General features: G+C 35.1%; 1 protein-coding gene across 2 annotated transcripts; it reads right to left on the bottom strand.

Moving 5' to 3' along the window:
- Positions 1–5,653: 5,653 nt before the first annotated feature.
- Positions 5,654–12,244, bottom strand: LOC117790813 (box A-binding factor). Of its 2 annotated transcripts, none has more exons than XM_034630400.1 (6): positions 11,806–12,244; positions 10,830–11,073; positions 9,068–9,267; positions 7,869–8,033; positions 7,641–7,794; positions 5,654–7,495 (listed from the first exon to the last, which is right to left on the bottom strand). In XM_034630400.1, the coding sequence occupies exons 1-6, from the start codon at positions 12,199–12,201 to the stop codon at positions 6,294–6,296; spliced, it is 2,361 nt and encodes a 786-aa protein (XP_034486291.1). In that variant the 5' UTR covers positions 12,202–12,244; the 3' UTR covers positions 5,654–6,293. The 2 variants fall into 2 exon arrangements, with proteins under 2 accessions (XP_034486291.1, XP_034486293.1); XM_034630402.1 differs by having other exon boundaries at positions 6,555–7,040.
- Between the last annotated feature and the right edge of the window lie 1,030 nt (positions 12,245–13,274).

The following is a 13,274-nucleotide window of genomic DNA, read 5'->3' as shown; positions in this document are numbered from 1 at the left end:
ACATGGAAACATTGTTATTTTGAAAACGCGCTCGTAGCGTATTCTCAAAATATTCAAATCGAAAAACGAGAAAAATCGTTAACAATTAGGATATTGAACAAAGTGAAAACGAAATCTAATTTAAACGCAGACACAAAAAATAATTCATTTATTGCATTTAATCAGTTGATTTAAAACATGAATTCCCCAAAAGTTTTTTATTTATAATAAAAAAAATTCAATATTAAAATGTGTTCATAATTTAGATAATATTATAAAAATACATAAATATAATTGTGCTTCCGTTTAAAGTATTATTTGCATATTAAGTGAACCTTTTAAATGATTCATATCTAAATGGTTTTATTTTGAATTTTATATTGACGCCGATGTGTTAAATAATGAACCCTCTTAATATTATTTATTTGATCTGAATTTGCAAATGCAAATTGTTTTTTTTATAAAGTTCAAATTATTAGCAATAAAGAAAAAACAACACGAGTTCTCAACTTTAAAGTGGCACTTGAAGTGAAAAATCTCTTGAAATTAAATGCACAATCTTTCTATTTTTTGTTATTCAGATTAGATAATAAGGCGCTTTAATTAAATATTTTATTGAAAAATAGAGTACAAAGTTCTTTAGTAAAACCGAATTAGTGTGCGCTATATGAATATATAATTTATATCTATTCTTGAACTCTAATTAATTTGATTCCTTTATTTTTTTGTTTACTTCAATGCTCGTGAAACTAGTTAAATTTAAGGCAGCTACGAGTATTCGACTAAAGCATACCCTATATAGAGAAAGTCCAGTTAATTTGTGAATTTTTTGGCGATCAGAAAGTGTATAACTAATAATGAATATCATCATCACAGACTGGATATAATCTTAAAGAAATAAAGCTACGTTAAAGTTTGTTTATAGTAGTGTTCTTTAATTTCAAAATCCTTAAGACATTTTGAAAACAAAAGACAAGAACTAGCATATAATAAGCTAAACTGTTAACCCTGGAGTGAATAATACATTTTTTTTGAACATTAATAGAGTTATCCAAAATATTTCAACCGTTTTTATTCTGCAAAAACTAGAGAAATTCTTAAGTAGATCAGATTTTAATTCGTAGATTAAATAAATAAATCATTTACAAAGAATACTATGTAAAGAAGTTTTAAGAAGTAAGCTACCCTTTGTGATTTTGCTGTATACAGAGTATAGAAACCGAACAATATTGTGCATGTTGAAAGTCTGTCTTCAAAGTTCAAATTGCGAAGACGTCGTTGTTGGTGACAAGCCCGTGTCTACATATTTTCATTTGTGCTGATGTGTTGCACCTCTTGCCTCTTGCCTCTTGTCTCTTGCCTCTTCCCTGTTGTCTCTTGCCTCGCTTTGTCATGTTACGTTACGTTGTTGCTCTGTCAACGCGTCGACAGTCAGTCGCTGCTGTTGCTGCTTCTTCTTCATTTCATTATCTTAAGTACACATTTTGAAGTACAAACGTCAGTTGGCGATAAGGCGCACAGAATGTAACGAGGCAAAGTAAGACATCAGCCAAGGAACTGTGGCAGGCAAGTCAACACAACTAACAAGAACAGCAACAACAACAACAGCAACAGCAACAACAACAATCAGAGCAATGAATTGTTGCTTTCTGCTCTAAATGCAAACTGTTTGCACAACCAAACCAGAGGGAATTTCATGCAACTTCCTTTACGAGTAGACAGGCAGCCAAATGTTGCATACGAGTATGAGTATAAGTATGAGTCTAAGTGTGCATTGCGTTTTCTACCAGGAATTCAAAACAAGGTGAATCAACATTTAATTAGGCACACCGCAGGCACTTTTCCCTCATTCTGTTTTCTTTTCCGTATCTGTCAGATACATTACAGTATATCTGTATCCACGTATGTGCAACGTACAATGTATATATGTATTGCGCTAGGCATTCGGCATGCTCCTTTCTTTTACTTTCTGCATATGGTAAATACCATTATCAAATCATATTATCTTATTTATAAGCATTATCGTGGCCACAGATACAGATTGCCTATCTATGGCAATGGCCATGTAAAAAAATAATATCTTACCGTGCGGTTATTTCGTTGCTCGCTCAGTAAGTTTTGCACTTTCCATTTAAACACGCATCATCGCCAACGTCGCAACGTGGCGTCAAACAAAATACATAATTATAAAATAATAATAATATAATAATATAATAATAAATACGTGTAGACGCCTCTGAGTCCCGTGCTCATAAAGTGACAACAAGAGCAACCAGCGTCTAAGTTCTAACATAAATAGTGCCATAAAAGTTGAGCGTCAAGCGCAAAATTAACTCATCGTAAATCGTAATAACTGTATGTGTCAGTGTGTACACACTCAGTTATACAAATATGCTTGTGTGTGTGTCAGTGTGAATGTCAACCAAAGGAACGGACAGCAAAATCTAAAAAGTATCTTTAGTTAATATTCTATGATGATCATTTTCAAGAATTACAGAAATTCACTTTCGTAAATTTATTTTTATATTATGTGACAGATTTAGATTCATTTCTAACGAAAAAATTAAGTGAAAAGCCAAAAAAGTTCTACATCGGTCTATATACTGAATTAAAACTTTTCATTTAAATTAAACCCCGATTTTCACTTGGGGACAAGTGCAGTCATTATTAATTGTTTATGTACAACAAATACTATATTTTGATTTACGGCTTGCTTTTCTAGATCATATTTGCTTGATTTTATTAAGCAGTTAGAATTCAAATTACCCAGAAAAAAAAATATAGTAAATTCCACATGCTTAAATTATATACAACGCCCATATATAAGTGAGTACACAACTCACACACCCGACAATAAGTCGATGCTTGTTGTTGTTAGCTTGCGCGTGTGGTAACTTGTGCGCCATTTTGAAATGTGAAATCAAGATGGCGACAACGATAAAGCCTTTTCAGCAACAGTTCAAGTACTGTGATGTGTTTGTGTTTCGTGTTGTGTGGTTGCTGCTCTGTTTTCTGTTGTTCTTCTTGTTGTTATTGATGTTTCTTGCCGTCGCATTTTTGTTCGTTTTGTTTTGATTTGTTTTACAGCTATCAAAGTGGCGTTGCCGTCTTAAGTGTCAAGTATTGCCACACGCATTAAAGTGCCGTTAAAGCTGTCAGTTTGCAGCTTCTTATATACGCAACTAACTGATCCCATAGCTGAACAGCTACTAAAGTCTATACAGATATGGGCATTGATAATTGGTTTGCAAAAATATCAAACAAAAAGCAGAAATCAAAACAATGAAACTATATCTTATCATGCATATACAATATGATATCATGTAAGACGATTTCTTTCATATGTATGTACCGTTCGTACATATGTATGTAGCAAGTGTGGGCATTATCATCCCATTATCTGTGCATTGCAAGACCAAAACATTGATATCAACCATGACCCAGCTCCAGTTCCATTCCTATTCCCAATTTCAGTGCCAAGTACCCCATTTCCGACGATAGAACTTGCAATCTATAGTTTTCAGCAAAAGCAATATCGCAAAATCTCTGCAATGACCGATTAGAATTATATTATAAGCAGATAATAAGCGGGTAGATTTATACAGTTATTTCTATATACATGTGTACTTAGGAACTAAGATTTCAACAAAATTTCATATAAATTATATAACATTTAACTTTAAATTTAGAGCTGAAAGATAAATAAATTTAAAAGTTTCAAAATTGGTTAAGCCGATCCAAAAAAAAACCAATATTTGTTGCATCGTTTGGGGAAACCCAGGAATTAGTAATTGAAGATATAAAAAACAGTGTTTAATTGAACCAGCAATATGTTTATCAAACTGACTTTTTCAATATTTGCTTTATCTATAGAGCCCTACAAAACAAATTCGTTATAAATTCAACGATCTGGGACTGGGGCCTCTGGCCAGGTGACTTTGCCGTGTCGCTGCGTTATCAGCTATCAATCAAACCCATGCAGCGCCTGCAACACTCTCATACACATGGGGCACACACTTGAACATTGCACGAGCTGACAGTTCCCAAAGTCCCCGACATGCGAGACTTTTGTACAGTCACGTAGTCAGCGTTACTGTTACCTTCCTTCTCATTCTACCTCTTACTCTCCCTCTCTCTTTCGCTCTCGTACTCGCTCCCCCACTTACTCTCTCTCCGTCTCCTTCACACACCTTTACCAACAGCTATAGCAATAAACAAAAACACTTTTGCCACATAAAATTATATTCTGCTGTTGTTTAATACTTTGTTTTTGTTACGCGTGACTACAATAAAAAAAAGCAAATATACTCAAAGTTTAATCACGAAAAATAGAGCAAAAATCAAATATAAATAGAGAGAGAACAGCAAAATGCGTACTCGGCAATGCGGCCTTATCTTATCGCACAGAAAATGTTGCTTTCGTAAATGGCGGCATATAAAAAATATTGTACAAGTATATATGTATCTATATGTATGAATTCCTAACTGGGATAGTAACTAAGCACCGAACACTTGATATTTAAATTAATTTTGAAACCGTTTTTTTTGTGTGTTATTTTTTCAATTGCTACGATAAATTTATGACATTAACATCACGGTATAAAACATTTATTTAAACATCTGTTTAAAATATAACTCCGATACAAATTTTTGAACATAATATTGATTATTGAAACTCAAATCGTTTGGTTTTGTAAATAGGCGTTACAAAATCGCCGTCGAGAAAACCATTAATTTATGAATGTTATTAATAATTAATTTTGTATTAAAATGATCATCTGTACCCAATTTAATATATAGTTGAAAATCTGAAATCACTGTTATGTTACATTCCATTCTTTTATGAATGTTATTAATAATTAATTTTGTATTTAAATGATCATCTGTACTCAATTTAATTTATAGTTGAAATTCTGAAATTAATAATAAATCAATTTTAATAATATATTTAAAAAATGGCTCGTTAAAATGTTAACGAACATTCATTACAAATACATTACTGTTATGTTACATTCCAGCGGTGTTAACTTTAACACATAACATTGTATGCTAATATATTTTAGTCACCTTCCAGGCCGATAGGTGTCGCCCTCCGCTCCACTTACTGGGATTTCAGATCTTAGAAACAATATATAATAAACATATTTTTATACTTATTGAATCTAAATTTTAGACCAAGAAGATATCAAATTTTTCGCCTGCCCAAGAGAAAACGTCGAATGACTCCACAATCTATACATTTGTGGCTGAAGCCTGCCTAAAAGTATGCAATGGATTTGTAATTATCAATTTAGTTGCGTTTACATTCTGTTAGTGCTGTTTTTCGCTAGCATTCGCGATTGCTTGTGGCGGCCGGTCGATAGCAATTATTTCGATAGTTCGTTCATAGAGTAATATTTAAAAGTTATCGATACATTAGTACCAATATAAACCGGTAAAGCAATAACAATTTTGAAATGTTTAAAAACAAAAATTTATTTATAAACCGTATATGTAATTTTAGCTTAAATTTTAAGTAATTTTAATAGGAATCTAAATCATGTACAATGAAATCAACATAAAATTTTGGAAATGTGTTCCGGTACAAACGTTTCGGTTCACGGATCTAAAAAAATAATTGACTTTAATGCCCAGTTAAAAACCGAATGATAAATACACAGGACACTTTTCAATATTGGGTAATTGGCATTTATTTGTTCAAAAATAATAATAATATTAATATTGCATAAAGAAGTAAAAAGTTGTACGTAACTAAAACTTAATTTGGCTTTAAATATTTATTTAAAAATAGATAAATTATTAACTAAAATTGCATGAGATTATGTTGTAAGATGTTTTGTTTTTGTTTCATGTTTTCATTATTGTTCGTATAAAATAGTACTTAAATTTCTAATTGGAATTTGATAGTTAGAAATCTCAAGTGTTATTCATATATTATAATAACAAAAAATAGTATTAAATATTGGGCATAACAACAAAAAGAAACCCATCAAGTGTTTGATTTATGCTTCAGACATTTCGCTAAAAATTAAACTAAATTTTAAATAACAAAACTCGAGTAGTTGTAGCTTATTGGAAATGTCAATTAAATTTGCTTAAATTTATGTACAAAACGAGTGTGCGTGTATGTGTGTGTGAGTGTGTGTGCGCTGTTGCAAGTTCTTAGAGAACTTTGAATTCTTTATGCAATTGAAATGCTTAACCTACAAATGGATTAAAGTTTCTTTGGAGCTGTGTGAGATTTATGTAACAACAATATCTTTGGTCATGACAATGCGATTCTGTTCTAAAGTTTTTCAAATATTTATCGACATTTATTCCATTTTGACGACAGTTTCGCGCTCAACGCCATATTTTCGTCCAAATTCGTGTAGTTGCTGCTGTGCGGCTGCGTGTATCGCATAGCTTGTAATTTGTTGCTCATGCTGCAACATGTGTTGCTGCTGCTGTTGTTGTTGTTGCTGTTGCTGGCGATGATATGCCGCCAATTCATAGTGCTCATCGATTGATGTTGAACGACTGAGCAACATGTCATCTTGTTGCTGTTGCTGTTGTTGCTGTTGCTGCTGCTGGTGGTGATGTTGCTGCTGATGATGATCCAATTGCTCCAGTTTGATAATGGCTGGCTGCTCCTCGTCGGCCAGATGATTTAGATAGTAGGGCGATGAGGATCTGCCACTGAGAGCGGCCTTACACAAGGGCATCTCCGTCTGACCAAGCGTCTGCTGTTGATAGGGATTTGGCAGATTGATAATGTTGCTGCTGCTGTTGAGACTCAGTGAGGATAGTGTGTTCGATGCCGTTGTCTGTGTTGTTGTCGTTGTTATGGCAGCCAATTGTTTGCTGGTGGTGTTGGTGTTGCTGGTGGCCGCCTCCGATTTGATCGCCGTGTTGATCGCCGCCGCCGCCGCCGCCGCTGCTGCTGCAGCTGCTGCTGCCGTAATGGAGTTCGGCATCAGGTGCATAAGTTGCTGTTGTGCCAACAATTGTTGATCGCTGCTGCTGTTGTTGTTGTTGTTGTTGTTGTTGCTGTTGCTCAGCTGTTGAGCTTGCAGATATTTCTGTATAATTTGTTTGTTATTTTCATTGCTGTTGTTGTTGTTGTTGTTATGATTAAACAATGTATTATTGTTATTGTTGTTGTTGTTGCTGCTGTGAAGTTGCGTGGGCGATGGCGTTGAGTAAATGGAATGTGACATGACTGATGTTGGTGTGCTAGGTGAATGTTGCATGCTGCATGATTGCTGTTGTTGTTGCTGCTGCTGCTGCTGCTGCTGCTGCTGTTGTTGCATGTTAATGGGCGACATTTGATACGAGGATGTGGGCGACATGTCCAGGCCAGCACAGAGCTGCTGCTGCTGTTGCTGCTGTTGGGCTGTTGCATTAGGTGATAATGAGGAGGATACCATGCTTTGGGGCGAGCTGGCCGCCGATGAATGTTGCTCAGTGTTTAGCTGTTGCTGCTGCAGCTGTTGCTGCTGTGATGCGTATGACATATATGCAAGTGGTTTCATTTCTGACCCAGACACAAACAGACACAGAGCAGTCACAGCAGAATCAGAGAGTTGGGAGAGAGAGAAAGCAGACATCACAAATTAGGCATGCGTGAAACACAAAGTGAAATAAATGATTTCAATGTTAAATTAATTCATTCAACTCACCATCATTGACATCCATTTGCAGATTGTGGCTCTCCAGTTGCATTGCCGCATTGTGGCAAGCATTGACATTGCTGGCAACCAATGCAGCCGCCTGTGAAGCACGCATCTTCTTTGACTTTTCACTCTTTGTTCCCTTCGGCTTGCGTTTGCGTTTCTATCGGTGAAAATTGAAATAATATTCGAACTTAGTTGCAGATCCTTGAGTTGCTTCAACAATTGCCAACTCACCTGTATGGTGTCCTTCTTCATGGTCAAGGGACGCACCACATTGTGCAGCTTAAAGTAAAGTCCACAGGCATTGCAGACGGGCTCACCGCCAGGATTGCGACGCCACAACGATGTATAGCTCGTCTGGCAGTTGGAGCAGGACATGCCAGCACGTCTCGAGGCGCTCTGTGGAATTCAATTCAGCAATTAGTGAGAGTAAAAGTGTGTGTGTGTGTGTGAGTGGGTGTGAGTGGGTGTAAGTGGGTGTGAGAGGGTTGCGGCTTTGTCAAATTTGCTTTTGATATGGAACAATATTTTGTTTTTTTAAGTTCTATCTCAATTTATACCAAATAAACCAAACAACTGTACATAAGTTAAATTGTCACTCTAAAAGGGATGCATGCAACAAAACCAATGTATATTATGTAACATTATAGCTATAGCAACTTTCTAAATTACAAATAACAATTATTATATTTCTTTGGTGTATTAAAATTATAATTTTACTAAACTTGAACCAAGAAACAAATCAATTTTTTCAATTTCATTGTTTTTAAGCCGTTTTCCTAGTTTATTAATGTAAATATTTAAAAGTTCTTAGTCCCAAATTGTATTGTTAGTTTTACTGATAGATTAAGAGATTTTAATTGTATCTGAAGGTTATTTTCTAATATTTTTCAGCTAGTAATTAGACTACTTAAACAGGCAATGAAAAAGTGAGTCTTAGACATTAATTTCTAGACATTTAAAATCATATCGTGCAATTGAATTAAATTAAAAGTCAATATTTAATATTGGAATATTTCTAAATAATATTTCAAATTGCTAAAGTCGGATTTGAACTTTTACAAGAATTGTAACATGCTTTAAGTACTACTTAACTGTTTTTTGGATTTTGCTATATTTTAATATTTTTTGGAATTAAGAAATATAAAGAAAATATTAGAGTTGTGTTAGTTTAGCATTAATATTAACTACTCATTATGGATTACTTGTCAATATGGTTGCAATTGTTAATTAGTTAGTTAGTTGGACATTTGAGTTAATTTGTTTAGTTTTTTAGGTTGGTTTTGCTTGGTTTGGTATTGGTTTTGGTATTGGTATTGGCATTGGTATTGGTTGCTTGGTTTGGTTTGGTTTGGTTTGCTTTGGTTTTCATTTGGTTTGGCTGTTGTTGACTGTTGGCTACTGGTATGTTTGTAATTAATAGGACGACCTACCAAGCGTCTCGAATTGGCGCGACTAACGTGCTCGTCGAGCGCCGTTGAAGCCACTGACGACGATGTCGCTGACGTTGAGCCGCCACCGGCACCGGAACCGGCTGCGCTGTTGGCATTTGTGGATGCTGCCTTATTGCGGCTACTTGTGGCCACGTTAAATGGGAAGCTCTTATAGAAATCCCCGCCTGATTCAGCGGCCACTGTAATAATGCAATTAGAATTTGTTGTAATGAAGAAAACGGTTGTTGTTGTTGTTGTTGTTGATTTAAATTTTTTTTTTTTTTGGTTGGTATTTAAATTGTTTTCGATATTTAGTTTTTTGTTTTAGGCATACAAAACTAATTAGCGCTTGACTAATATAATAAATTCAATTAATTTTCTCTTTATGCATTTCTTGGTTCCATATTTATTCAGATTTTGTTCAACGAAAGAAGCGAGAACGTTGCACGTAACTGCAGACTGGCTGGCGGATTTCTATAAGTTCTTATAGCCCATTATTGTAAGGATCTCAATATATTTTCTATATATTGTAGTATTTATTAATTTGTTTTTGAAAAATTTTGTTCCACACAAAAGCAAATGTTTAACTGATTTGTAATTTTTTTTTTTTTTGAGACTTTGTTAGTAATCATTGTTGGGGTAGTTGTTGTTGTTGTTGTAGTAGTTGTAGTTGTGGTGTTGACATTTACCAATCTTCTAGGCTGTTTTATAAGTGGTCGATTCATGCCGTTCATTTTATGATACAAGCCGCAGGCATTGCATAAATAGTGTCCCGTGTTATCCCTTCGCCATAATGGGGTTGAAATCGCACCACAATTGACACATTCTCGCCCCTCAGTGAAAAAATCGGCATCGAGTAATGCTTTGAAAATTTGAAGTATAGAATTAAATCGAAAATTTGTATTTGCAATATTTTTGGAGGTTTTTTTTTTCTTGTAAGTTTCTTAAGTATGTGTGTGTGGATGTGTGAAAAAACAGTTTTGTATTGCAATTTATTTGTTAAGATTCGAATTTTATTTTATATTTGTTGTTATTATTATTGTTGATATTATTTATCAGTATTTTATGCTTTGATATTATTTTGTTTGTTGTGTTGTTTGTTTTTGTTGTTTTGTTTTTTGTTCATTTTCAAGAGTTGATAAAAAAATTAATTGAATTTATTATACGTTATACTTAAATTTTTAAATAAAAATGTATGTGTGTAAAAGAAACTTAAATAGGTAGCATAAGTAATTCAATTAACTTAGTTGAAGGATATTCAAGGATTCCTAATCTCAAGGTCATATTTAGATATACTTATATAAAATATATTGTTTAATAAAATCTAATCTAATAAATACGACTATAACATATAATTTTTCCAATGGTCACTAATTTTGAACTTGAAAAACTCTTAACTTTTTTAAATTAAGGAAAATTGGGTAACAAATTTGCAAATAAAATTTATTTTTCAACTGAAAGTATTATGCAGTTTTCTTCCTGGAATTTATATATTATTAAACTGATTTTTTGGCTGACTAGCATCTCTATAAGTACGTTTTTTTTATATGCTCAGACAAAACAGTTGGCACCAATTGTTGTTGTGTCTGGCCGGAGAGTTTGCACAGGTTACGCAAATAGCTGGAGTCTATTTGGTGTGAAATTCTACCTAAAAATGGATTTGGGTTTGGAATTTCTGGCCTTATTGCTTAACTAGACCTCAGAGCATACTTATATAGATGTGTATTTATATAATACTTTGGCATGTGGATGCCACACTTACTTGCTGTTAACGATGCCGATGCGGATAGATGTGCGGCATTGGCCAAGAAGCGTGAAGGATCAACGCCAGCACTGGCAGCGCCATCGACGGCGGCTGCAGCGGCAGCTGCTGCTGCAACGGCACGTCCGTTGCGTATCACATTGGTCATTGCGGCGCCCCCGCCACCGCCACCACCCAACTGTGCCTGACTGTTGGCACTGGACGCGTAGCTAATTGGCTCGTAATGACCTGACCAGGCATCGCTCTGCAAGCACAAAGAAAACAAGACCAAATAATGTAAAGTGAATGTTGTTGACAGCGCGAGTTGGGAAAAGGTATGCGTAGGAAAATGGGGATCAGTGATGCCAAAGAGCGACCAGAAAAATTATTTATATTTTAATTTTGTTTACAACTAAGTATTCAAAATTGTAATCTTGCATTTTTTTGCTGATGCAATTCATTCTAGAGTGCAAAGAACAATCTATAAAAACTAGACATTTTCATGTCTTAAATAGAAGAAAGAGTAAAACTATTTAAACAAAATATAGAACAAATGAAATTATTTCTGTGTCTGTTCAAATGAACAAAAAGTTATCAGAGATGAAGAACTAGAAGCACCAAATTCTGTATTTAGAAGTATCGCTTTGAATCTGCTACATAATGTTGCAGATCTGCCCGAATTTTCCTGTTTCATTTGTTGAAAGAGACTAAAAGTAAACTTTATTTGTCTGAGAGAAAAGTAACGCATTCTGCGTTTGCATTTTTGTGCCCAATTAAGCAAGAATTCGATAAGGAAAATATTTGGTTTTTTTTTTATCAGGATGGACTTATTTTAATAGAAATAAAACTATTTTGTGAGTAGTGTCATAATTTATAAGCATCAGCTAGGAAATTTAAATTGAATAAAATGAAAAGAATGAGGCTACATCGGCAACACTGTTGGGGTTGAGTTACGGAATAGGGAATAGGGTTGGGGTGGCAGCTAGCCGCGACTTACGTGTGTGCGGTAATTGGTCAGCGATGCATAGCCAGTCCGTTCAGCGCTAGTGCCAGATCCATTGGCCACGCCGTTGCCATAGCCAGCACCACCGCTGGCTGCTGCAAAGCGGTTAAAGGGTGGCAAGGTTTCACCACCACCAGCAGCACCGTTGCCACTGTGGCTGCTCTTGGGCGATGCATAGCCATCGTCCAGCAACGAGCTGTGCCCAGTGGCTCCAGTGGTTGTCGAGCCGCTGGTGTGGAGCAAACCCACTGGACCCGGACTGCTGCTTGTGGAATTGTGATGCTGATGATGTTGTTGCTGTTGCTGCTGATGTTGCTGCTGCTGTTGGTGCTGGTGATGTTGCTGTTGCATGTGGGTGGGCGAGGCCACTGATTGCATCCCATATTGCATGCCATTGGCGGCCGATGCAAGCAAAGGACCTGCATAGACAGAGCTGCAAATAAGGAAACAATAATGTTGTTAAAAATTTAGCATTAAATAGGTAAATTTAAGGCTGCAAACCCCAAAAACCTAGAGCCTTATTTAATTTAATAGAATTGTACATTCTCAATTGCTTTAATTATTCTCTGATTTTTTAAACCGATAGAATCTAATTTTTTAAATTATTTATTTTTTTATTTTAGGTTAATGATCAGTTTGCAGCCTTTCTTTCATTTTGTATGTATGTAGATTTATTGCATTTTACCTATAGCAGTAGTTTTTTAAGTACATATTATTGTAATTGGAGAAAAACATGTTGTGATATATTTTTTTAAATATATTATATTAAAAACTTAAAATAAATTGAATTCAAAATTTTGCACACTTTTCACGCGTTTATAACCGCACCCTTGGCATTTGTTCGCGTTTTGGCAACGTTTCTTTTACAGCTGATGCTAAGCTTGCAGACGCTGTTAAAATTAAGCAAAGTGTTGCTGTTACTGTTAAGTGGCTTTGGCGGCTTTTGTAAAGTGAAACTGCTAATTAACATTTCGTTGCATTGTTTACATTACACAACTTGTTATTGTTGTTGATGGACCACCAGCGTCCACTTTTGGCATTCTTATAGGAAACTTTGAATGTGGCTACGTTTTTATATATGCAAGTGTGTATTTGTGTGTATGAATGTGCATGTGAGTGGAGTCCATAAAACTTTTAATTAAAAGTAAAAAATGTTGTTGCTGCCTTTGTTTACTCGACTCAAATTCCCTACAAAGCTGATCAACGGTAGCCTGTGCAAATATTTTCGCTACACTTGGCCGCATGTGTCGTTTTTTGGGATTATTGTGGCATAAACAAATCCACGGAGTACACAAAAAACTGCTAACTTGACGAATGTCTGTTTGTTTGTGTGCGTTGTAACCGCAAGATCGGAAGTTGTTCACTTGAAGTGTGGCAAAAAGAGAGAGAGAGAGAGAAAGACAGGTCGATTTTAAATTTAAGTCCAATGAGGGACTGCTCGCAAGCTTACACACACACATACA

The sequence above is a fragment of the Drosophila innubila genome (assembly GCF_004354385.1).
Source record: "Drosophila innubila isolate TH190305 chromosome 3R unlocalized genomic scaffold, UK_Dinn_1.0 2_E_3R, whole genome shotgun sequence".
NCBI lineage: Eukaryota > Metazoa > Arthropoda > Insecta > Diptera > Drosophilidae > Drosophila > Drosophila innubila.
The sequence above is the reverse complement of the archived record's forward strand: the minus strand, read 5'-3'. Positions and strand labels throughout refer to the sequence as shown.

Excerpts from the sequence above, each read along its gene's own strand:
- LOC117790813 (XM_034630400.1), bottom strand. The coding sequence starts at position 12,201 with ATGCAATATGGGATGCAATCAGTGGCCTCGCCCACCCACATGCAACAG. Across the intron at positions 8,034-9,067 it reads GCGCCAATTCGAGACGCTTG|AGCGCCTCGAGACGTGCTGG; the intron begins GTAGGTCGTCCT and ends TGAATTCCACAG. Across the intron at positions 7,795-7,868 it reads TGAAGAAGGACACCATACAG|AAACGCAAACGCAAGCCGAA; the intron begins GTGAGTTGGCAA and ends TTTCACCGATAG.